This window comes from Anolis carolinensis, unplaced genomic scaffold, assembly GCF_035594765.1.
Source record: "Anolis carolinensis isolate JA03-04 unplaced genomic scaffold, rAnoCar3.1.pri scaffold_11, whole genome shotgun sequence".
Taxonomy (NCBI): domain Eukaryota; kingdom Metazoa; phylum Chordata; class Lepidosauria; order Squamata; family Dactyloidae; genus Anolis; species Anolis carolinensis.
In genome coordinates this window covers 23,198,091-23,224,603 of record NW_026943822.1, presented here as the reverse complement: position 1 = coordinate 23,224,603, position 26,513 = coordinate 23,198,091, and the positions used below count along the sequence as shown (strand labels likewise).

At 37.1% G+C, this 26,513-nt stretch overlaps 1 protein-coding gene across 1 annotated transcript; it reads right to left on the bottom strand.

Annotated features, from left to right (window-relative positions):
- Positions 1-635: 635 nt before the first annotated feature.
- Positions 636-22,602, bottom strand: cib2 (calcium and integrin binding family member 2). Its single transcript, XM_003230024.4, has 6 exons — positions 22,259-22,602; positions 17,172-17,206; positions 11,141-11,252; positions 8,202-8,349; positions 7,038-7,233; positions 636-1,940 (listed from the first exon to the last, which is right to left on the bottom strand). Exons 1-6 carry the CDS (start codon positions 22,307-22,309, stop codon positions 1,919-1,921), a joined length of 564 nt encoding a protein of 187 aa, XP_003230072.1. The 5' UTR covers positions 22,310-22,602; the 3' UTR covers positions 636-1,918.
- Positions 22,603-26,513: the final 3,911 nt, after the last annotated feature.

Sequence of the window (26,513 nt, the reverse complement as noted above, 5' to 3'; positions counted from 1 at the left end):
GGCTGGAATCACTGGGTTGCTGTGAGTTTTCGGGGATGTAAGGCTATGTTCCAGAAGCATTCCCTCCTGACGTTTTGCCCACATCTATGGCCGGCATCCTCAAAGGTTGTGGGGTCTGCTGCAAACTACGCAAGTGGGGTTGATATATCCGTGGAATAAATTCGTAAATACAGTAATTACAACATAACATTCCTGCGTATTGAACTACTTTTTCTGTCAAATGTGTTGTATAACATGATGTTTTGGTGCTTAATTTGTAAAATCACAACCTAATTTGATGTTTAATAGGCTTTTCCTTAATCCCTCCTTATTATCCAACATATTCGCTTATCCAACATTCGGCCGGCCCGTTTAGCTTGGATAAGTGAGACTCTACTGTATTTAAAAACATTTAACCTACTGATGCCTCAATTAATGCAATTTTATTGGTAATTATTTTTATTTCTGAAATTCACCACTCTCGGCTTATACTGGAGTCAATGTTTTCCCAGTTTTTTTGTGGTAAAATTAGGTGCCTCGGCTTATATTCAGGTCAGCTTATACTCAAGTATATATGGTACCAAAAATATACTGGTTCCCAAGCATTGGTTTCCAAGCTTTGTCCGCATCCCAAACCAAGAACCCACCAGCCATGATAAAATCAGTGAAAGTTTTAATCATGGATTACTTGGATACAGAAGCCACAAATACGTAATGTCAGAGCCCTTCGAGAAGAACTGTTTGAGAACAGTTGCATGTGTGTGATTGTCATCAGTTTTCAACCAAAATAAATAATGTGTTTTTTAAAGAGAGGGAGAAAAAAAAACAGGAGCAAAGACGGAGGAAACATCAGGCGTTTGAGAAGAAAGTTTGCATAGCTGGCTTTCTCCGAGAAGCAAGACATATATTTTTGACTGCTGATAGGTTTCCTGGATTTATTCGTCGGGATTCGTCACCCTTTTGTCTGTGTGTGTCTTTTTTTTTTTTTTTTTGTAATTCCTGTAAATATATGCACATGGTTTGGTCTTGACTTATTGTCCTGGGCTTTGGTTTCCTCTCTCTCTCTCTCTTTTTTGCAATCTGTCAGAATAATTGAATCAGGAGATGAGAAGAAACATGACCTTCCTTGGACGTTGAAGATACAGTCCCGAAGAGGAGAAATGAGTCACAGATGCACACAGTGTTGGTGGTGGTTGTTTTCAAGGAACATGTTTCAAGTATCGTTAGTTAAGGAAGTCTCCCGAGTCGCTTGAGCACCTAACTGTCCCATGGCACATTCGATGGACACAGTGACAATAACAGAAATCCATCCCATGTCCTGTTGCGAATAGACCTTTCCTTCTCCTCCACAACTTCTTTTAAGGCCAATATTTTGTTCTTGTATGGAATCCATTTGTGTTTGGGAAAGCCTTCATCACACTTCAAATCTGTACAAATACAAACCCCCGTTGAAGAGCATCCAGTTGAGTTGTCCTCCAAGAAGAACCCAACCACCATCCATTTGTCTCTGGGAGAGTCTTGATCACGCTTCAAATCTGTACAAATACAAAACCCCGTTGAAGAGCATCCAGTTGAGTTGTCCTCCAAGAAGAACCCAACCACCATCCATTTGTGTTTGGGAGAATCTTCATCACGCTTCAAATCTGTACAAATACAAATCCACGTTGAAGAGCATCCAGTTGAGTTGTCCTCCAAGAAGAACCCAACCACCATCAAGCTCTCATCACGGCCAACCAACTGTGATGATTCTGCAACACAAGACGTATGCAAAACCGACAACGCTTCCACAGATAATCCAACCATCATGGAAAACAGTGGTCCTTCTTTCGCTGGGATGTTCCAAGATGACATTAGTCCAAACTTCATAGGCCTCCATGGTGCCTGAGGTGCTAAGAGGAAGAAGGAAAAGTGTGACATCCGATTGTTGAGCCTGATGCCATCAGATTCGTATATGGAAGGTGCTGCAGAGACATTAATGAAGAAATAAAAAGGAGAGATGAGAAAAGAGAAGGGTGGAAATAGCACCTCACTAAGCCAAACCTAAGAGTTTACCCAGTTCAACACAATACATGTTGCTTCATCACCTCTATCACAACTTTTTAGCTCAACGTATTGTAGCAGTTTTTGCATTCAGAAATGCAGTCGACCCTCCACATTTGTGGATTTGATTTTTGCTTATGTAGTCTATCTAATGTCTCAAGTGTTAGCCCTGTTTATGCATATGCTTGATCAGCTGATTCCAAAAATGGCACCAGTTTCCCCTATCAGCTTGAGTTTTTTGAAATATAGAACATATGGCATCTACCAGTTGCCATCTGCTCACCCAGAAAGAATCATGACAACAATATCTAAGAAACTAGAGTTGATGCGGTTTATCCAATGCAATTTTCTGAATCAGCGTCACAGAGAACACCAGGAACAGGCCAAAAAACCAAGGCACCAAGAATACTTTTGTTGGACGTATATGTTATACATATATCATCATCATCTAAACAATATACTCTTAGTCTGTGACCATAACAATAAAATTCATTCATCATATCATTATTGTTATTTATATATTATATATTACTAGCTTTGCCCGGCCACGCATTGCTGTGGCTTATGGGAATCCTTTGTTGGCCAGGTGGAATAGCATTGAATAGCCTTGCAGTCTCAAAGCCTGGCCGTTTTCTGGAGTACCTGGAGCTTTTTGTTGTATGAACGTAGAGGCATGGATGAGTGGTTGTGCTGCCAAGTTTAGTGTTTCTGGGATGTGTAGTTTTGTTGTTTTGTCCTAGGCCGAAATTTCATTACCCTTTTATATATATAGATAATGTATATTTTCTATATTGTTATATTGATTAGTATTACTGTGTTTATTGTTGGGCTGTGTTATTCACAGATTTTGATTAAAATCTCCTCTGTAAGCATCTCTAGGTCCTCCAGTTGACTCCATTGTCAATGTCTGGTAGATGTTGACCACAGTGTTGGGCTGAAGGACCTAGATTTTCCTATGGAGGCACTCCCTCAGATAAAATAAATCACAACCTTCTATTTATGGTTTTTTCCCACTTTTCTATCCCTAAACCCAATACATGTGTAAAGTTGATTGTATGCTACAGTCAACTATTCCCAATAAGACAAGGATGAGGAATCGCTTTCAACAGTGAAGATGTTTTCAAGACCTTGAGAGGGTCCAGAAGCAAAACAGATGGGACCAAAAGATCCACCCTATTGAATTCTGTGTTAGGGAGCTTTAGCATTGTAGATCTGGGCTTTCTAGTAGAGAAGTCATGCATCAAATCTCAAGATTTCATAGGACAGAGCTGTGGTGTCCATCCAAGTGGTTTCAAGCGGCTAGTAGTATCCACATCTGTTGGGCGGTGAATCTACTCAGGGATTTGAGTTGAGCTGTCCGAGGTACTGAATATATCTAGGACACAAAGTTCAGCACCTTGGAGAGCTCCTGCAAAATTCGGGCTAAGATTTAGTATGGATTCATCTCCCCATTGCTATTGAGTCTTCAACCCTTAAGTCTTAGGAGAAGCATTTCAGACATCTTAAGAGATGCTTCTTCAGGCGACTTTGGGCCGAGATGTGAAAATCTAACCAAGATCAGGAACCAAAAGCCCTTCCAAGGAGATGCCGGCAGACTCTTCATGAAAAGCGTGGGAGGTTACCATGACAGCCATGACTACATCCAAGACATGATGCCCGTCTTTCTGTGGTTCCTTGCTGTTCCATTTGTACAAAGCTAGGCTTTTTTTTAAAAGGCGTTTCAGCTTCCACCATGATTTATAAAACAATTTCCTGTGGGAAACGTAGCCAGTCTTGTAGAACAGAACACTTAGCGACTGCCAGCTCCGAGTGCTAATGGTTCCATTAAAAATACAAGCAGACTCAAAATGATAACTTTTTTTTCAGAAGTGAAATAATCCCACAGAGATTGGATTTTTTTTTCTTTCTGAACCAGAAATTGCCTCAGTCATTTACAGCTTATATCCGCACTTCTGGGACTTAGTCCAAGACGGACAATTTCCTCCGTCCCTGGTCAACCATTAAAGCAGATGGATGAGTCATTGAGTTTTTTGAATCCCATTCCCATTTGAAAAGCTTTGGATATATAGTTCCTCAACAGTAGGGAATTAGGAAGACGTTTACATGCATATTTTTGATGGAAGTATCTTGGTAAGGTATGGAACAGGACATCTATCCTACTGCAATGCAGGTATAATGACCAAATATTTGTCTCTGGGAGAGCTCTCATCCATACGTCCCTGACAATGCCTTTATTGTTGGAGTGGAACCATTAAATCAAATGGACTTTCTAAGTGTTGGCCCAGAATCAATTTCAGTAGGTTCCTTCTCATTGAGAGGATCCAAAACTCCTTGGACCTAAGCCATATAGGACTTGACAGGACATATAACGAACACTTTTCATTTCACTTTCTAGAAATGAACCAGTTGCTGGTGAAGCTCTTTCAACAAATGTATCTTCTCTGTGACCAGTCATGGTCAGTATTTTGGACTGTGTCGCACCTCAGGTTAGCTTCACCAGGCTACACACAGATCGTAGTCTTTTGTAGTTTATTAGGAAATAAGGAAAGGATAGTTCATAAAAAGTAAAAGTTCAGTTACAAAAGATAGTTACAAAACAAGGCTGTAAGAACAAATCCATGGAAACCTTAGGCATGAAACAAGGTCCTTAAAACGAAGCCAAAGTCCCAGAAACGAGGATACATCCAGGCTACAAGATAATACAGGAAAGCAAACTTCGTTCTTGATTCAAGCGAGGAAATTGCTTTGACGAAGATTTCCCTCTCAGCAGACTGTTTTAATAGCATGACATGAAGGTATTTCTTTGCCATTTGACCTCCCTCTTATTTGCTATTCTGAGACTTCTGCGCAACCTCTGAAATTCCAAACAACTAGCCTGATCTAGAGAAGCGGTCTCATCGCTTTCAAGGCCTAAGGGCTCGTTAGTGTTATCAGGCTGGGAGCTACTCTCCCTTTCGGCTTCTTGCACCTGAAAACCATCATCAGTAACAACATCATTTCTTCCCGTGGGAAAGCCTCCCTGCTCCTCGTCTCCCACAGCAGGGACATCCTGCACCTGAATCCCATAATTCCCATCAGAGTCATCTTGAAACTCATCCTGAACCTGAATCCCATCATCTGGAAACTGCAACCCAGAATCCTCATCAGAGTCACACAAAGGCTGAGTCACAACAGACTGTATGAAATTTGCAAACACAGCATCTCTGGAACATTAATAGGGTAGAAGTGCTGATGTTCTAGAGATGATTGGCAATGGTGACCCAACCATTCCCTACTTACACACATACAAAGCCTATGGTGAGAAACGAGAAGTCCATAATTGTATGCTCTTAAGCCCATGGGCACAAAGACAACTCCAAGTCTTCTCCTCATTCTCCGCTCCATAGTCAACATCCAACAATGATTTCACACCACATAAATCTCCACTTATGGAGATGCGCATTGATTGTATGACCCAATCCTTGTGTTGCATGGTCATGTTGCCCAACTAAACCCACAACTAGATCCAATTTCATAACTTTGAATTGAGGTGCGGACAAAAAAAAAAGTCAAATCGCTTCCATCGGAGAACTTAGACGGTATCAGGATTTTGAGCTGTTTTATGGTGTCGGTGATTCAGGAACAAAAACAACCACAAAAGAAAGGCGCAAAGCGTCAGAGTTCCACACGAGAATTGAGTACAGAGAGGAAATGAAGATCCAATGCGTTCCCAGTGAGGTATAAACAGAGGCAGCTGAAATGCACCGAGATGGAGCTGTCTGATATTACAAGGAGTAATGAAAGTAACAGTATACAGAAGCCACAGGATAGTAATTCAAAGAAAGCCAAGTTGCTCTGGCGCCAGCTCTTCCTCTTATAGGGAGTAAATGAAACCATGCATCTCGCAGATTGCAAGAACCGGAGGAGAAAGAGGCAGACGGTCCGGTATTTTGGATGAAGAAGACATCAAAGATTGTTTCTGAGCCAAAACAACAGTTTGAGACAGGGATCCCCAAACTACAGCCCGCGGGCCACATGCGGCCCATCAAAGCCATTTATCTGGCCCCCGCGACACAAAGGCAGAAGGGGGTTGGACTCAATGGCCCAAGGGGTCTCTTCCAACCATCATTATTATTATTATTATTATTATTATTATTATTATTATTATTATTATTAACATTGAGGTTGGGAGGCCATCTATCAGGAGTGCTTTGCTTGTGCTTTTGGTGCACAAAGACAGAAAGGGGTTGGACTAAATGGCCCAATGGTTCTCTTCCAACCCTCTTATTTATTATTATATTATTATTATTATTTGAAACGCACAGCAGACACTCTGCTGGCTGTTGTATTGGATCACAAGTCAGACACTTTCCAAGTGTCTAGGACTATTATCATCATCATCATCATTCAGTGGCCAATTATAGCCCGGCCCTCCCACGGTCTGAGGGATCGTGAACTGGCCCCCAGTTTAAAAAGTTTGGGGACACCTGTTTTGGGATATAATCACAGACTAGTATATTGCCCAGGTATGCATTTACCCAAGTTTTGTCATCTTGAGGTCTCCTTTCTCCCTTCTCCAGCTGACTTCCATCCATCTTCCACTTGTCATATTTTCCTTTCTATCTATATAATGCCCTCTTGTGGTCGCATCTGAGTGTTGCATATATACACACATATTTATTCATTTTGGGGCCATTGCACCAAATGGAGTGGATTTTTTGGTTGAAGCCACATCACTATTTTAAGTTGAATCATGAAAGGTATGCGCACCATGTTTGGTCCAGATCAATGAAGCCATGTAGAAGCCTTTGCAGAACAAACATACACACATAAATTATGCATCCTGGACAACGTGGCTATCTATTATAAAAGTGAAAATATGTATGATACTTATTTTCACTTTTATAATAGATAGCCACATTGTCCAAGATGGAAAATACAACCAAATCCCAAACCACAACACAGTGGAAATCTGTGTGTAGAAAGCGAGCATCTCAGGAAGAAAAAGCATAAAACACGGAAGACGTGACCATTCTTACCTGAGAAAATCTGGTGCTTTGGAGATCATGTTTTCGAAATCGGCAAACCCCAGCTTGCCATCGGCGTCCATGTCGGCTTCTTCGATGACTTTCTCACAAACCAAGGTGATCTCTTCTTCCGTGAGGTCCTCCTTTGTCAGCTTGTTGAGGGTTTGCTCCAGGTCAGATTTGCAGATGAAGTTGTCGGTGTTAAAGTCTAAGCAGGAAGAGGAAAAGGTCCAGCATTAGATGCAATGCCTCCTTCTGAAAGATAGGCTTACTCAACAGAAAACGAGCATCAACAGTAGTCTTTACATCTCACAAAAAATGTGGGAATTTATTCAGCTGTGTGGAAGGGACCTAGGAAAACAATAGATGGCTAGATAGATAGCTAGATGTTTGTAATTGTAATGAAGTACGAATTTTTGGTTTACAGATGATATGTTTAATTGTGTGTTTGTGTTTTAAAAGGGTAAGTATTACAGTTATTTCCACTCAGCACTCAGAGGCTGGTTGCCATGGAGAAGTAGGCGGAGCCAACTGCCGTTTTGTTGTAGAAGTACAGAGTTTAAAAAAAGAGGTCAGTCTGCGCTCTGATGAGGCACAGGGAAGATTGATCCTAGGTTGAGGGGATCAAGGGGACTCAATAGTTCATTTTGAGTCGGATTAAAATAAATTTGGTGACTTATTTAATGTAGTCTGCGTCCTGGAAGGAACAGAGAATCTGTGATCGTATATCACAGGGGTGACTGTGGTTTAAAAGTAGCAGAGAAAGAGTTCTAACTACTTTAAGTAAAAGAAGTGACACTTTAGGGAGTTTGACTCATCTTATTCTAGCATTGTAACTGTTAATAAAAATACCTCCTAGTGAGAAACAACATTGTAACCACTAAGCTCTGTGCCTGAATAAACTTGTTATTGTTCTTCCAACATCTAAGCCTCTGTTGCATATATTATAAACCAAGTTACGTTACCATCTAAAGTGAATAAGAAGAAGGAAAAAATAAAGTAAAAGGTCTCCTCTCTGGGTCTTTGGTGGTTGCATCTTTACAAAGTGGTGGCAGCGGTGGGATAAGAAGACTCCCCCCGCCTGAAAGAACCTTGGTAGTTCTTAGCTCCTTCACAGTAATATATTGGGCATAATGTAATATTTCACAATGAGAGTGATGATGGTTCTGGCCATACCATAGACCTTAAAGGCATAGACTGCTTTGAGCTCTCGGGGAGCCGTTTCACTCAGAGCGGAGAACATGTCGACGAAATCGTTAAAGCTGAGACTCCCCTCTTCGTCCTCGGAAAAAGAGTGGACAATCCGTTCCTTAAAGGGGTTTTCCTGTGGAAAGACAGCAATTATTTCAGATTTTTAAAAAATATATACATACAATCCAGTCCTCCCATATCCATATTAGACTTCATCTAAATACAGAAAACTACGAGTAATCGACAACTAACGTTGGAGAGTGGTCCCTGGTCAAAAAAGGTTGGGAGCAACTGATCTACATTGACTGTTTTATGACCCAAATACCATTCAGCAGTTTTCTTATTCAATGTAGGACTTATGGGCCAAGAGTGCAATGTAGAGTTATGCTGGAGGAGGAACAAAATGTTCAGTTAGAGATGGAAAGAGAAGATGAAGAAGGAGGAGGAGAAGAAGAAGAAGAAGAAGAAGAAGAAGAAGAAGAAGAAGAAGAAGAAGAAGAAGAAGAAGAAGAAGAAGAAGAAGAGAGGAGAAGAAGGACAAGAAGGATGAGGAGAAGGAGGAGAAGGTGAAGGAAGAGAGAGGAGAAGGATGAGGAGTAGGAGTAGGAAGAGAAGGAGGAGGATGAGAAGATGAAGGTGAAGAAGGAGAAGGTGAAGGAGAGAGGAGAAAGATGAGAAAAAAGAGGAGGAGGAGGAGGAGGAGGAAGAGGAGGAGGAGGAGGAAGAGATGAAGAAGGAGAGGGGAGAAGGACGAGAAGAAGAAGGAGAAGGATGAGAAGGAGAAGAAGACGAAATAGGTGAAGAAGGAGAAGCTGAAGAAGGAAAGAGGAGAAGGATGAGAAAAAGGAGGAAGAGGAGGAGAAAGAGAAGGAAGAGAAGGAGGAGAAAGTTACTTTTCTGGACTACTGTGCCTCTCAGACGTTCTAGCCATTGGATTCTGGGAATCATACTCCAAAAGAGTAACTTTCCCAAGCTTTCAAGGTTGCAGAATGGACAAGAGCGCCCTGTGGTTCATCCACACTGTAGAATTAACGCAGCTTGACCCCACTTTAATTGCCATCGCTTAATGCTATGGAGTCATGGTAAGCAGAGTTTGGTGAGAGAAGAACTAAAGACCTTGCAAAATGACAAGTTGCATGATTCCCAAGCAGAGTCAAACGACATTAATTCTACAGTGTGGATGCATCCGTGGTTTCCCCAGGATGAGGATGCGGACTGAATCCACCAGAATGGTTTGAATTTGAAGAAGGCAACACCACATGCAAAGACCGGGCTCACAGTGGCTCCGGCCGCCTCTTCTCTTCCTATATTCCTCACGGCTATCCACCGGTTTCCCTTACAAGAGAGTACATTACCACTAGATCCAGTTACTGTTTGCAAACGAATGAATCCAGGACACTTATAAACAGGTAATGAACCTGGGTCTGCAATGAAATGCGGCATATACTTTTACTGGGTGAGCACTGGGTCTGGGAACCAATTTGAATCCCGTAAAGCTTTCCATCTGATCTTGGAGGTCCCATGACGGGTTCACCTTAGGGTTGCCATAAGTCAGAAACAACTTGAAGACATACAACTTGAAATATTTGGGTTGTCGTTCTTCAACTCCCCAGTTTTGTATCTGGTCTACAAAAAAATAATAACCTGGATATATATGATCTTTCTCTTCTATCAATGGGCTGCCGGCATTCCTCCAAAGGCAAAACATGAACCAAGGCAAGATCCCATTTCCTGCTCAGAACCTTCTTGCAAAATTTAAGAATTAAAATGAACTCAGTTGCTGACTCCTGCATATGGTTCAGAGATGCCTATCGCCCCGAAACTATATGAAGTTACAAAGCCATAGATAGGATGTAAATAATCCTCCGGGTTGCAAGGAGGTCAAGGTAACCAAGCTCCTATGTCTTGATGGACCGCTGTGGGTGAAGGCTGTGTTGGGTCTAAATAATAATAATAATAATAATAATAATAATAATAATAATAATAATACATTTTATTATTACCCACCTCTCCTAAAAGAATGCTCAAGAATGCTCAAAAGGAAATAGGACGCTCAAAAAAGGAAATAATATCCTAGGACCAAAGGGGAAAGTCCTGGATTGGCACAACAATGGTTGCATTAAAAAATGGCTTCATTTCTGATCAAATTACGAAGCCATTACAAAAATATAACGCTTCGAAATCGCGGGTTAGATCCGGCGCGATAACCCGCGTCGGAACCACGTTCGCAAGTCGGAATAGATCCGATTTTATTCCGATTTACGACAATTCCGAGAAATTTGGACATGCCTAGTAAATATGGTAAACTAGAGTTTCGAATGGAGTAAGTATACTACGCAACCCAAGGGTTGTACCTCCCAGTATGCCTCTCCATTGGCTTCATAGCGTAGGACTGTCTGGACTTGTAGTAAAATAATATATTAAGGGCTGGACAATTTCCACCGCTCACTGAGGATGCATCTAGACTGTGGAATGAATGCGGTTTGACACCACTTGAAACTGCTATGGTTCAATGACCTGGGAGCCCCCAGTGGTGCAGTGGCTTAAACCATTGTGCTGGCAGGACTGCTGACTTGAAGCTTGGGTTGTTGACCTAAAGGTTGCCTGTTCGAATCCAACCTGGGGAGAGTGTAGATGAGCTCCCTCTATCAGCTCCAGCTCCCCATGCGGGGACATGAAAGAAGCCTCCCACCGGATGGTAAAACATCATTGTGTCCCCTGGACAACGTTCTTGCAGATAGCCAATTCTCTCACACCAGAAGCGACTTGCAGTTTCTCAAGCCGCTCCTGACATGAAAAAAAGAAATAGCATGGGATGGTGGGAGATGTCTTTTGGCGAGAAATCCATCCTCTTTGGCCTTGTAAAACTACAACTCCCATGAATCCAGAGCACCAAAACTGCATTCGTTCTCATTCTGCATTACCATTAGTTCTGGCATGTTGATTATGAGCTGCTTCGGGACCTTCACATCTGGGTTCCTGGTGTAGTCCATGGGGACAATGTGGGGGGCCAGTTCGTGGTAACGTTCGTGCAACCTGGAAATTAAACACAAAACATTTATTTGCAAACATGCTTCCAACGGTCACGTTCTAGAATAGTTCTTTTGGCTTTGCAACGAGTGCATCTGCACATGCTTTGTGTCCCATTTGGGGAGAAAGGAAAGATCTAACTCGTATCAAGAAGCATCGCTTAGCTTTCTTTAGCGTAGACAGATTTAGAAGTATGAGGGTTGAATGAAAAGTAATGCCTCCACCTTCATAACTCCCAATCAGATGGCAGTCCTGGTATGCGTCAGGTACTGGCTTGCTCAGTAGACTCTCCTCTACAGTTCCGCTTGGCGGGAAGCCTTAGCATTGAACGGTTGTGTTGTTAAAGTGCAAAGTATGGAACCCTGCGCAGACGGGAAAGCCTTAGCACTGAACAGTTGTGTTGTTAAAGTGCGAAGTATGGAACCCTGTGCAGACGGGGAAGCCTTAGCATTGGACGGTTGTGTTGTTAAAGTGTGAAGTATGGAACCCTGCGCAGACGGGGAAGCCTTAGCATTGAACAGTTGTGTTGTTAAAGTGAGAAGTATGGAACCCTGCGCATACAGGGAAGCCTTAGCATTGAACGGTTGTGTTGTTAAAGTGCGAAGTATGGAACCCTGCGCAGACGGGGAAGCCTTAGCATTGAACAGTTGTGTTGTTAAAGTGAGAAGTATGGAACCCTGCGCATACAGGGAAGCCTTAGCATTGAACAGTTGTGTTGTTAAAGTGCGAAGTATGGAACCCTGCGCAGACAGGGAAGCCTTAGCATTGAACGGTTGTGTTGTTAAAGTGCAAAGTATGGAACCCTGTGCAGACGGGAAAGCCTTAGCATTGAACGGTTATGTTGTTAAAGTGCAAAGTATGGAACCCTGTGCAGACGGGAAAGCCTTAGCATTGAACAGTTGTGTTGTTAAAGTGCAAAAGTATGGAACCCTGCCTAGACGATCAGTCAATGCGACTTAAGCAACGTGCAGTTACTGAATTCTTGACAGCAGAAGGTGTCACTCCAAAGGAGATTCCTCAGAGAATGCACACTGTTTATGGGGATTGTGTTGATGTGAGTCCTGTGCACGATGGGGACTGTGAGACGTCGGTTGCGGAAACAGAGTGTCGACTTCTTCCGTGACGGTTTCAGAAAACTTGTTCATTGTTGGCAGAAACGTATCCAATTGTCTGGTGATTATGTGAAAAAGTGAATAGTGGTCATTAAAGAGCACATTCTAAGGATCATTTCTGCATTTGATTTATTAAAATATTCCCATCCAAACCCAAATAACGAAGGTGGAGGCATTACTTTTCATTCAACCTTCATATTGGGAGCTTGCCAACATCTGTGACTTGAATCAAGAGAGCCCTTAAAGTCAGTTTCCCCCCGTTTCAGTCTGACTCCGAGCAGACAATCCTTATCTCCTGAACTTTCTTGGCTTTGCTTCTTTTGGTCACATTTATCTCGTTTGCGGGCAAAGTCGGACTTCTCTCCTGACCTTATACGACTCCTCTTTTATTGCTCAGACGAAAATCGATTCTCTGTGATACGCATTTGACTCTCTGCTTCATTTCTCTCAGATATTCATCTGCACAAAGCATTGATCTTCAAATGAGAGGCAGGATGTATTTCAAAGAAGAGGAATAGAATTTCTGGCAGGCGTTCCTGTAAATCGGACGTGGAAAATGTGGCTGGCTATATAATACTTTCTTTTGGTTCTCTGCCTTTCTCCTCCTCTTTTTTTCCTCTTTGTTCATATTGTCAATTTGACAGATCGAGATACAAGTGAGCCCTTCACATCTGTTGGGAGTTTCATTCCAAAATCCATGAATGCTCAAGTCCTATCATAAATAATACGACAGACCACAAATACTATAATAGAATTAATAATAATAATAATAATAATAATTTATTTTTCTATCCTGCCACCATCTCCCCGGAGGGACTCGGGGCGGCTAACATGGGGCCAGGCCCAAAACAAAAATATGATATGTCAGTTAAAACTAGTATAAATAAGTAAGAACAATATCAACATTATTATTACTGTATATAATCGAGTATAAGCCTAGTTTTTCAGACCTTTTTTTAAGACTGAAAAAGCCCCCTTGGCTTATACTCGGGTGAGGGTCCTGGTTGGCTTATATTTGGGTCAGCTTATACTTGAGAATATATGGTACATTTATTATTTTTCTCTATTATTATTGGTATTATTACATTTATTATTTTTCTCTATTATTGTTGCTACTATTACATTTATTTTACTCTATTTTTATTATTAATAATACATTTATTATTTCACTCTGATCTTATTATTGTTGCATTTATTATTGTACTCTATTTATTATTTTCCTGTATTTATTATTATTATTATTACATGTATTATTTTACTCTATTATTATTAAAAGGATACATAAGCACATTTACATTGAAGAAGATGAGAATAATGGTTTAATCAGAGTTGGACAGTCTTATCTTAAATTAGAGCTTTATGTAAATATTCAAAAACATTTAACCTACTGATGCCTCACTTAATGTAATTTTATTGGTATCTATTTTTATTTCTGAAATTTACCACTCTCGGCTTATACTGGAGTCAATGTTTTCCCAGTTTTTTTTGTGGTAAAATTAGGTGCCTCGGCTTATATTCGAGTTGGCTTATAATCGAGTATATACGGTAATATCAACATTATTATAATTAATTAATTTATTATTATTATTATTATTATTATTATTATTATTATTATTATTATTTTATTATGACACAGCAAACAAGATAGATATGCTGGATTTCATATCACAAAATCACAAGTCAAACACTTCCCAAGTGTTTAGGACTATTATTATTGTTGTTGTTGTTGTTGTTGTTGTTGTTATTAAAACAGCTATAGAATGGTCCATTTGATGGCCATAACGCTGATTTTCCCAAATACTGAAGCAACTCCCTTGTGGCAATAGCAACCTGAACCTCTCAGCCCTATCATCCATGCTCACTGACATGCTGGGAGTTGTAGTCTCTCCACCCTGCCCGCAAGTTGCTATTGCTTGCTATGGACCATTGTTCTCAGCCCACGGAAACATTAAACATTGCCTTTTGGAGAGACAGACGATGAGCCTTCTCGCTATTTCGCCCCAGGCCTCATTGATTTCTGCCAAGCTGCTAAACTAAACCACGTTCCCCTGAAATGAGAACAGGCTTTTCAAAAGGCAGGCACAGGATGCAGCTGGAAATGAGAGATAAGAGCTGCTAATGGCTCATCGATTCGGAAGGCTGGCCATTAGACCCCAAGGTGCACTAAATGTCACATGCGTTCACAATAGCACCAGTCGATTTGGGCACAGCAAAAAAATATTTCAACCCCGTCGCCTTGATGATCTGTGGGTCAGTAGCATGAGAAAGCGTCTTGACATTTGCTAAAGAGTCTCTCCCTTGGATCATCTCTCCATCTCTCTCATGGCTCCCTTTCCTTCTTCTCTAGGATGCCTTTCCTCCATCTCTTGGGTGCCCTTCTTCCATCTCTGGGGTTTACTTCTTCCATCTCTTGGGTCTCCTTCTTCCATCTCTTGGGTGTCCTTCTTTCATCTCTTAGATGTCCTATCTCTTGGGTCTCCTATTTCTTGGATGTCCTTCTACCATCTCTTGGATCTCCTTCCAGCTCTTGAGTCACCTTCAATCTCTTGAATCTCTTGGGTCTACCATCTCTTGTATCTCCTTCTACCATCTCTTGGATCTCCTTCTACCATCTCTTGGATCTCCTTCCAGCTCTTGAGTCCCCTTTTTCAATCTCTTGGGTGCCCTTCTACCATCTCTTGGGTGCCTTTCTTCCATTTCTTGGGTATCCTTTCTATTGAGTGCTCTTCTTCCATCTCTTGGGTCTCCTTCTACCATCTCTTGGGTGCCTTTTTTCTACCTCTATCTCTTCGATCCTGTTCTCTCTCACACCCACCGGCTTCCACAATCCCAAACTAAAGACTTCAATGCACACAGAAGCTGGGAAGGCATCCAGGACAACTATCTCATTTGTCCAATGGATGGATGGATGGATAGGCCTTGCTAAATGGAAAGCTCAGTCAGCATGTTCCAAGCCAGGTCGTTAAATCTTTTTCATCCACAGGAGGATCATATGTATTCCTGAAGAGCTAAATATCTGGACTGAAGCTTTGCCTCAAAAAGCTCAAGACCTTATAAAACTACAACTCCCATGATTTTTTAAAAAAAATAAACTGCAAATATTTGTGCTCTCAATCTGAGGCCTGCTGTGTTTTCCTGGAAGTGTCTGCTTTTCGTCTCCATCCATTATCCGTGACCCTTTCGACGTTGCCAATGCGATATTAAATTCCATTAATTTTCTGTGCCGAGGACGAGCCCCCGTCATTCGTCTCCCTCCTTTTCTAGCTTTCGTTCGTTCTCCGCATGAGAAATGAGGCAGGCAGGTTTTCCTTTAAATTGATTAGCTGCGATAAGGCTTTCCAGACGGAATTATTTCACAGTTGTTTTCAGGCATGTTTGGGGAGAACGAGATGCGGCTGGAGATTTGCACCAAGGCCTTCGATCTCGCATCAAAACTAACTTCAAGATGATGATGATGATGATGATGATGATAATAATAATAATAATAATAATAATAATAATAATAATAATAATAATGGGAGTCTCTGTGCCAGGTCTTGGTGACCCTAAACACAGGGATTTTGTAAGAGAGGCATCCGTGTGGCATCAACGCAACTCTCCAAAACGTCTGTCTGTTTGCTCCATTTCTCTTTCCACCCTCCGTTGCCTCCGTGACACATTCTGTTCTTCCGCCGTTACTAGAAAGAACAGAAAGTCCCACTGCCTTGGACAAAGAGTGATGATGGCTCACTTTTATTTTACCTTTTGAGTACAGTGCATATCGCTTGGGCTTTTTCAAAGGTAAACTCGCCCTTCCCCAAACAGGAATTCCATCCTAGGAAACATGTCGCCAAACCAGCGTACCATACAAGAGGAATTCTGGCTTATTGTGCTTTTCAATGAAATAATTCTTCCCTAGGAAACATATTATGATTGTCAAGGAAATCTTTCTTTCCTAAGAAACATGTCGCCAAAGTCGCATATCATGCATTCAAATGAAATAATACACAGCCTGGTGAGCTTTGGGCAATAAATTTCAATTATTTCAGCAAGGCTGGTCAGTGTTCCAAGGGGTGTGCTCTGTTTTAGTAAAAATTAATGTTTTTAATTATATTCTAACATAGATCACAAAACTGTTTGTAAATAGCATTAATGGTTAATGGTTTCTACCTTTTGCAACGGCATGTTTTTACTGGGTTGCTGTGAGTTTTCAGGGCTGTCTGGCCATGTTCCAGAAGCATTCTCTCCTGATGTTTCGCCCACATCTATGACAGGCATCTTCACAGGTTGTTGGAAACAAAGCAAGTGGGGTGTGTGTGTGTGTGTATATATGTGTGTGTGTGTGTGTGTGTGTGTGTGTGTGTGTGTGTGTGTGTGGAATAATGTCCAGGGTGGAAGGAAGAACTCACAGCAACCCAGTGATTCTGGTCGTGAAAGCCTTCGACAACATCGTGTTTTTTACTAAATAAATACAGTGCAATATATGTCTCAATATGATGCCTCATGAACTTGAAGTTATACTGTGATTGTTTTACTTGTTTATTCTATTACGCTTATATTATTGATCTACTATGATTGTTGTTTATGTGATTTTAATATGTTGTAAGCTGCTTTGGGTCCCATGAGGGAGAAAAACAGGATATAAATAAATTATTATTATTATTGTATTATTATTATTATTAATACAATGGTGGGTGGGAGTTATAGTCCACCAACAATCGGGAGGCCCTAATGTAAATGCATGTGCGTTTTCTAGCATCCCTGCCATGCGGAAAGATGCAAAATAAGATGGGCTTTTCCTTTGCAAAACACTCAAGGCAGATGGTCTGCTTACCGGAGAATTTCCTTTCGCGTGAAGAAGGAGCAATCCTGTCAACAGAAAAACAACAACAGAAAAAGAAAATGAGCTTTTATAAAGGACTGTTTGTACAGATGAGTTGCAGACAGCACACCCATTGTGACCTATTTTCCTGCAAGAATATCATTCCTTCTGCAATTCCCAATGTCATTACCTATCATTAGTTTCCAGTGATGAAGATATAACTAAGCGACTGTATCTGAATGAGAGATGGCTTCACTTGCTGTATGCATGTGAAAAAAGCAAAACACATTTCAGTTACAATTCCAGTGATGCAGAGTAGCTTCACTTAAAGGCGGAGGAGGAAGATCACATGGTTCCAGTGCCGGCGTAAGGCATATGCTTTGTGAAGGCATGGAGGGAAATGCGTTTTGTGCCACGGACTAGTGGCTTGTAATATTAAGATGTATTTTCTGAAGTAACGAAAAGGAATTGTGTAGTTACTTATACAAAAGAGTTATGTTTGAAAATGCAGGTGGACCAAAATACCAGGCTGGAATTGCATGTGATTCTATACATTTATTTATTTATTAGCAACATTTATCCCGCCCTTCTCACCCTGAAGGGAACTCAGGGCAGCTTACAATATATACAATATATTATATTATTCGTATAGCACAATATAAGCATAATATATTACTATATTGTACTATAAGACTATATTGTAATATTATTATATTATAATATACCATTATAATAGTTTATTATTATTATATTGCATTACATTATAATATTATTTATATTGTATGCATATACAATATTTTATATTATTAGTATAGCATTGCCACACTGCTGCTCCCAAATTCTATATGTTTGAATAGAGCTGATGGGAGTTGCAGTGAAACAACAACTTGAACAACACTGGGATTTAAGGAGCCTCATACATTAAAAAAAATTACATTTACTGTATATACTAGAGTATAAGCCTAGTTTTTCAGCCCTTTTTTAGGACACCCGTATAAATAATATATTTATTATTTTTCTCTATTATTATTGGTATTGTTACATTTATTATTTTACTGTATTATTATTATTATTACATTTATTATTTTACTCTATTATTGTTGCTACTTTTACATTTATTTTATTCTATTTTTATTATTATTAATACATTTATTATTTTACTCTATCATTATTAAAAGGATAAATAAGCACATTTACGTTGAAGACGACGAAAATAATGATTTCATCAGAGTTGAACAGTCTTATCTTAAATTACAGTGTGATGTAAAGATTCAAAAACATTTAAACTACTGAGGCCTCAATTAATGTAATTTTATTGGTATCTCGGCTTATACTGGAGTCAATGTTTTCCCAGTTTTTTTGTGGTAAAATTAGGTGCCTTGGCTTATATTCAGGTCGGCTTATACTCGAGTATATACGGCAATAATAAAAACTGTCCACGAGTCGGACGATGACTCCCACCATCCTCAAAAATGCCATTTGGGGATGATAGGGGTGACAGTCACCCGGTCGTCCAGCTTGGTGTGGGTTTCAAGGTGCTCTTTGCTTGAGCATCAATTATTAAGCCATCTCCCATCTCCACCTACGAAGGGACCCGAGCATGGGACCTTTTCCTCCTTTGGGTATATTGTGTCCCCGAATAAGGTTTCAGGGCCACGGGGCCGGGCAGCTTGAGCCGGCAACCGCGGCCGGCAACTTCAATTTCGCCTGAAAGGCCACAAAGGGAAATAAGAGCTCGGCGGTTGAGCCAGCATTCGCTTCGGGATATCGGCAGACACCTTGCTCCTTTGCCGAAGCAATCACTTAAAAGATCTAGGGCAGAGTGACAAAGAGAAGGCGATCGACTCTCGCGGCAAGAGCAATCGGATGTGTAACTATATCGGCCTGGAGAAGTGCCGCCGAGGCCTCATTCCTTGGTGAGGAGGGGAAGGGAATCAAAGCTCAAGTTTAGGATGGAGAAGAGAAGGGGAGTTGTGCAAATTTAGGGGGAAAAAACACCTGAGTTCTGTTTATAATATGGCCTTTTGGTTGTGAAGAAGTCATGATGACTTGAATCACCCATATCTAAGCTTTACATGAGCTCTCCAAGGTGCTGAATTTTGTCTCACTTGGTTCAGCACCTTGGATAGAGCCTTCAAAGCAAGCCCAAACCTTCAATGGGGTTGCCATCTCATAGAGGTGGAGTTTCCTATATCAATGAGACATCAATCTCAGCTTGGAACTCTTCAAGATACTAAACCTGATGCCCAGATTGCTTGGACATCTTGGATAGAGCCTTCAAAGCAAGCCCAAACCTTGGATGGGGTCACCATTCCATAGAGGTGGACTTTCCTGTATCAATGAGACATCCATCTCAACTTTGAGCTCTTCAAGATACTGAACCTGATGCCTAGATTGGTTGGACATCTTGGATAGAGCCTTCAAAGCAAGACCAAAACTTTAATGGGGTTACCATCCCATAGAGGTAGAGTTTCCTGTATCAATGACACATCCATCTCATCTTTGAGCTCCTCAAGATACTAAACTTGATGCCTAGATTGGTTGGACACCTTGGATCGAGCCTTCAAAGCTAGCCATAACCTTGGATACTGTTATCATCCCATAGTGGTGGAGTTTCCTGAATCAATGAGACATCCATCTCATCTTTGAGCACCTCAAGATACTAAACTTGATGCCTAGATTGGTTGGACATCTTGGATCGAGCCTTCAAAGCTAGCCATAACCTTGGATAGTGTTATCATCCCATAGTGGTGGAGTTTCCTGAATCAATGAGACATCCATCTCAACTTTGAGCTCTTCAAGATACTAAACTTGATGCCTAGATTGGTTGGACACCTTGGATAGAGCCTTCAAAGCAAGCCCAAACCTTGGATGGGTTACCATCCCGTAGAGGTGGAGTTTCCTGTATCAATGAGACATCCATCTCAGCTTGGAACTCCTCAAGATACTTGAACGTGATCTTCTTCAATGTAAATGTGCTTATGTATCCTTTTAATAATAATAGAGTGAAATAATAAATGTAATAATAATAATAATAATAATAATAATAATAAATGCAGTAAAATAATAAATGCAATAATAGAGTAAAATAATAAATGTATTAATAATAATAATAATAATAGAATAAAATAAAATAAATGTAAAAGTAACAACAATAATAGAGTATAATAATAAATGTAATAATAATAATTAATAGAGTAAAATAATAAATGTAACAATACCAATAATAATAGAGAAAAATAATAAATATACCATATATACTTGAGTACAAGCTGACCTCAATATAAGCCCACCAGGACCCTCACCCAAGTATAAGCCGATGGTTTTTTTTTCAGTCCTAAAAAAGGGCTGAAAAACTAGGCTTATACTCGAGTATATACAGTAAATGAAAGTTATTTTGGCTGGGAGAATACGGAGAGGACAGATTACCCAGATCTACACTGTAGAATTAACCCAGTTTGGCACCACTTTAACTGCTATGGCATGTGTAGTTCGGTAAGGCACCAGCGCTTTTTGGCAGAGAAGGCTACTAAAGACATTGCAAAACTACAACTCCCAATGTTGCATAGCATGGAGCCAAGGCCATGAGAGTGGTGTCAAACTGCTTTAATTCTCCAGTGTAGATGCCCCTCCTGTGCCTTTTTCTCTCTCCATTTCGATAGGTCTAAGGTTCCTCCCCGACTGACCTGCTGCCCTTGATAATAGAGGTAATTAACTCTCCGATGATGAGTTATCGATGCCGCCAGAGGTAATGTGTCGCGCCGCTAAAGGCATCCAACCTTTTAAATCTTCCTTGATCTCACAGTCTCCTCAGCTTAATGGCAACACATTCAAAATTTAGATAGCATTGGGACAAAAAGTGACAAAGTTGTGACTTTTGATTAGATTATTTTGGGGCTCCTGAAACGGAATAAATCTCCCAAATTGCAATGAATTGCTATTATTATTATTATTATTATTATTATAATTCTGCATCCAGCATTTAACGATCTTGAGATGTATATGCAAGAGTCACATCAACAGTGTCAGAAATGTGCATGGATAATGATGATGATGATATTATTATTACTCTTATTATTATTCTTATTTATTATTATTATTATTGACACAACGACGTTGTATGACACAGCAAACAAGATAGATATGCTGGATTTTGTTTCACAAAACCACAAGTTGAACACTTCCCAAGTGTCTAGGACTGTGTGATGTATTATTATTATTATTATTATTATTATTATTATTATTATTATTATTATTATTTGCCTCCAGCATTTAAAGATCTTGAGATGTATCTGCAAGAGTCACATCAACAGTGTTAGAAATGTAAATGGTCTATTATTCTTATCTGCCTCCAGCTGATGATGATGATGATTATTATTATTATTATTGTTATTATTTTCTGCCTCCAGCATTTAAAAACCTTGAGATTTGTCTACAAAAGTAACACAAAAGAGTGTCAAAAACCTACAGAGATGGTGATGACTTTCTTCCTCCACCATTTACATACCATGTGGGATCATAGAAATAATATTTTTCTTCCCTTGACATTTAAACATCTTGAGTTGTGTCCACAAGAGTCACATAAAGAGCCCTTCCACACTGCCCTTTATCCCAGATTAAGTGAGTGCTTTAAACTGGAATATATGAGACCACACTGCCAGATAACCTGGGATAATAATAATAATAATAATAATAATAATAATAATAATAATAATAATAATAAAACTTTATTTATATCCCGCCACCATCTCCTCAACGGGGACTTGGGGCGGCTTACATGGGGCCATGCCCAGAACAATACAATATAGCAAAATATAAAAACAACCTATCATAATACAATTACAACAATACAAAAATAATCATGTACAGTACAACACAAAATCAAAAAAGCAATATAACAGGGTATATAACAGGGATAAACAACTAATCTGGGATCACATCCTGGGATAAAGGGGCCGTGTGGAAGGGAGTGTCAGAAATGTATAGAGATGATGATGATGTCCTGCTTCCACAATTTTCAGATCTTGAGTTGTGCCCACATAAATGGAGTATCCGAAATGTACAGAGATGAAGACTTTAGTTTCCGGAGATCCACTTACCTGATAGGCATCCAACTGCTCGTCTGTAAAGATGGTCTGCTTGTTACCCATCGTCAAAGAGGCGTCCTCCTCTCAGCACCCAAGAGCACCCCGTCCCATGGCGTTGAGGGCATCCATGGGGCTGGTCTTTTTGGTCCCAAAGTCGGAAGGCTTTGGAAGAAAGAAAGGCTCACAGTTGTGCCGTTCCTCTCTCCCTCCGGAGTTTCCTTCGGGTGCAAAGGAAAAGCTGAAAAGCCGGAGGAGAGCATCTCATGTCCGGAGGAAGCATCGCTGTGGCTGCGGCTGCTTCTGGTCTCCAAGCCACATCCAAGAGACGGATAGAGATCGATCCCTCCTCTTTGCAGCGGCTTCTCCAACGCTAGGTGGCAATCCATCGCCTGCATTAAAGAGATCAAGAAGCAGTCAGTCTCACAACTCACTCACATGCCTTTGCGTATTGAAATGAACAAAAGGCCTTGCTATTGACTTCATAGAGGCGGAAGAAACTCTAAAGTAGCATGCTATGCTATTAATATGTGTGTATATATATATATATATATATATATATATATAATATACAATATACAATAATATGTATATACAATATAGTATATTACTATATGTTAGTGTATATTGTATATAATATACAATATACAATAATATATAATAATATAATATAATAACATATAATACTGATAATAATATCAGGCAGAAGAAACTCTAAAGTAGCATGCTATGCTATTAATACATATATATAGTATATAATATACAATAATATGTATATACGATATAGTATATTATTATATATTAGTGTACGTTGCATATAACATACAATATACAATAATATATAATAATATAATATAATAACATGTAATACTGATAATAATGTTAGGCGGAAGAAACTCTAAAGTAGCATGCTATGCTAGTAATATATATATATAGTATATAATATACAATAATATGTATATACAATATAGTATATTATTATATATTAGTGTACGTTGCATATAACATACAATATACAATAATATATAATAATATAATATAATAACATGTAATACTGATAATAATGTTAGGCAGAAGAAACTCTAAAGTAGCATGCTATGCTATTAAAATAAATAAATATATATATATATAGTATATAATATACAATATACAATAATATGTATATACAATATAGTATATTATTATATGTTAGTGTATATTGTATATAATATACAATATACAATAATATATAATAATATAATATAATAACATGTAATACTGATAATAATATTAGGCAGAAGAAACTCTAAAGTAGCATGCTATGCTATTAATACATATATATAGTATATAATATACAATAATATGTATATACAATATAGTATATTATTATATGTTAGTGTATATTGTATATAATATACAATATACAATAATATATAATAATATAATATAAAAACATGTAATACTGATAATAATGTTAGGCAGAAGAAACTCTAAAGTAGCATGCTATGCTATTAAAATAAATAAATATATATATATATATAGTATATAATATACAATATACAATAATATGTATATACAATATAGTATATTATTATATGTTAGTGTATATTGTATATAATATACAATATACAATAATATATAATAATATAATATAATAACATGTAATACTGATAATAATATTAGGCAGAAGAAACTCTAAAGTAGCATGCTATGCTATTAATACATATATATAGTATATAATATACAATAATATGTATATACAATATAGTATATTATTATATGTTAGTGTATATTGTATATAATATACAATATACAATAATATATAATAATATAATATAAAAACATGTAATACTGATAATAATGTTAGCCAGAAGAAACTCTAAAGTAGCATGCTATGCTATTAATACATATATAATATACAATATATAATATACAGTATATAATATACAATATACAATAATATATAATAATATAATATAATAACATGTAATACTGATAATAATGTTAGGCAGAAGAAACTCTAAAGTAGCATGCTATGCTATTAATATATATATAATATACAATATATAATATACAGTATATAATATACAATATACAATAATATGTATATACAATATAGTATATTATTATATGTTAGTGTATATTGTATATAATATACAATATACAATAATATATAATAATATAATATAATAACATATAATACTGATAATAATATTAGGCAGAAGAAACTCTAAAGTAGCATGCTATGCTATTAATACATATATAATATACAATATATAATATACAGTATATAATATACAATATACAATAATATATAATAATATAATATAATAACATATAATACTGATAATAATGTTAGGCAGAAGAAACTCTAAAGTAGCATGCTATGCTATTAATACATATATAATATACAATATATAGTATACAGTATATAAATATATATATATAGTATATAATATACAATATACAATAATATGTATATACAATATAGTATATTATTATATATTAGTGTACGTTGCATATAACATACAATATACAATAATATATAATAATATAATATAATAACATGTAATACTGATAATAATGTTAGGCAGAAGAAACTCTAAAGTAGCATGCTATGCTATTAAAATAAATAAATATATATATATATAGTATATAATATACAATATACAATAATATGTATATACAATATAGTATATTATTATATGTTAGTGTATATTGTATATAATATACAATATACAATAATATATAATAATATAATATAATAACATGTAATACTGATAATAATATTAGGCAGAAGAAACTCTAAAGTAGCATGCTATGCTATTAATACATATATATAGTATATAATATACAATAATATGTATATACAATATAGTATATTATTATATGTTAGTGTATATTGTATATAATATACAATATACAATAATATATAATAATATAATATAAAAACATGTAATACTGATAATAATGTTAGGCAGAAGAAACTCTAAAGTAGCATGCTATGCTATTAAAATAAATAAATATATATATATATATAGTATATAATATACAATATACAATAATATGTATATACAATATAGTATATTATTATATGTTAGTGTATATTGTATATAATATACAATATACAATAATATATAATAATATAATATAATAACATGTAATACTGATAATAATATTAGGCAGAAGAAACTCTAAAGTAGCATGCTATGCTATTAATACATATATATAGTATATAATATACAATAATATGTATATACAATATAGTATATTATTATATGTTAGTGTATATTGTATATAATATACAATATACAATAATATATAATAATATAATATAAAAACATGTAATACTGATAATAATGTTAGCCAGAAGAAACTCTAAAGTAGCATGCTATGCTATTAATACATATATAATATACAATATATAATATACAGTATATAATATACAATATACAATAATATATAATAATATAATATAATAACATGTAATACTGATAATAATGTTAGGCAGAAGAAACTCTAAAGTAGCATGCTATGCTATTAATATATATATAATATACAATATATAATATACAGTATATAATATACAATATACAATAATATGTATATACAATATAGTATATTATTATATGTTAGTGTATATTGTATATAATATACAATATACAATAATATATAATAATATAATATAATAACATATAATACTGATAATAATATTAGGCAGAAGAAACTCTAAAGTAGCATGCTATGCTATTAATACATATATAATATACAATATATAATATACAGTATATAATATACAATATACAATAATATATAATAATATAATATAATAACATATAATACTGATAATAATGTTAGGCAGAAGAAACTCTAAAGTAGCATGCTATGCTATTAATACATATATAATATACAATATATAGTATACAGTATATAAATATATATATATAGTATATAATATACAATATACAATAATATGTATATACAATATAGTATATTATTATATATTAGTGTACGTTGCATATAACATACAATATACAATAATATATAATAATATAATATAATAACATGTAATACTGATAATAATGTTAGGCAGAAGAAACTCTAAAGTAGCATGCTATGCTATTAATATATATATAATATACAATATATAATATACAGTATATAATATACAATATACAATAATATGTATATACAATATAGTATATTATTATATACTATAGAGGATTAACTACATTGTATATATACAATAATATATAATAATATAATATAATAACATATAATACTGATAATA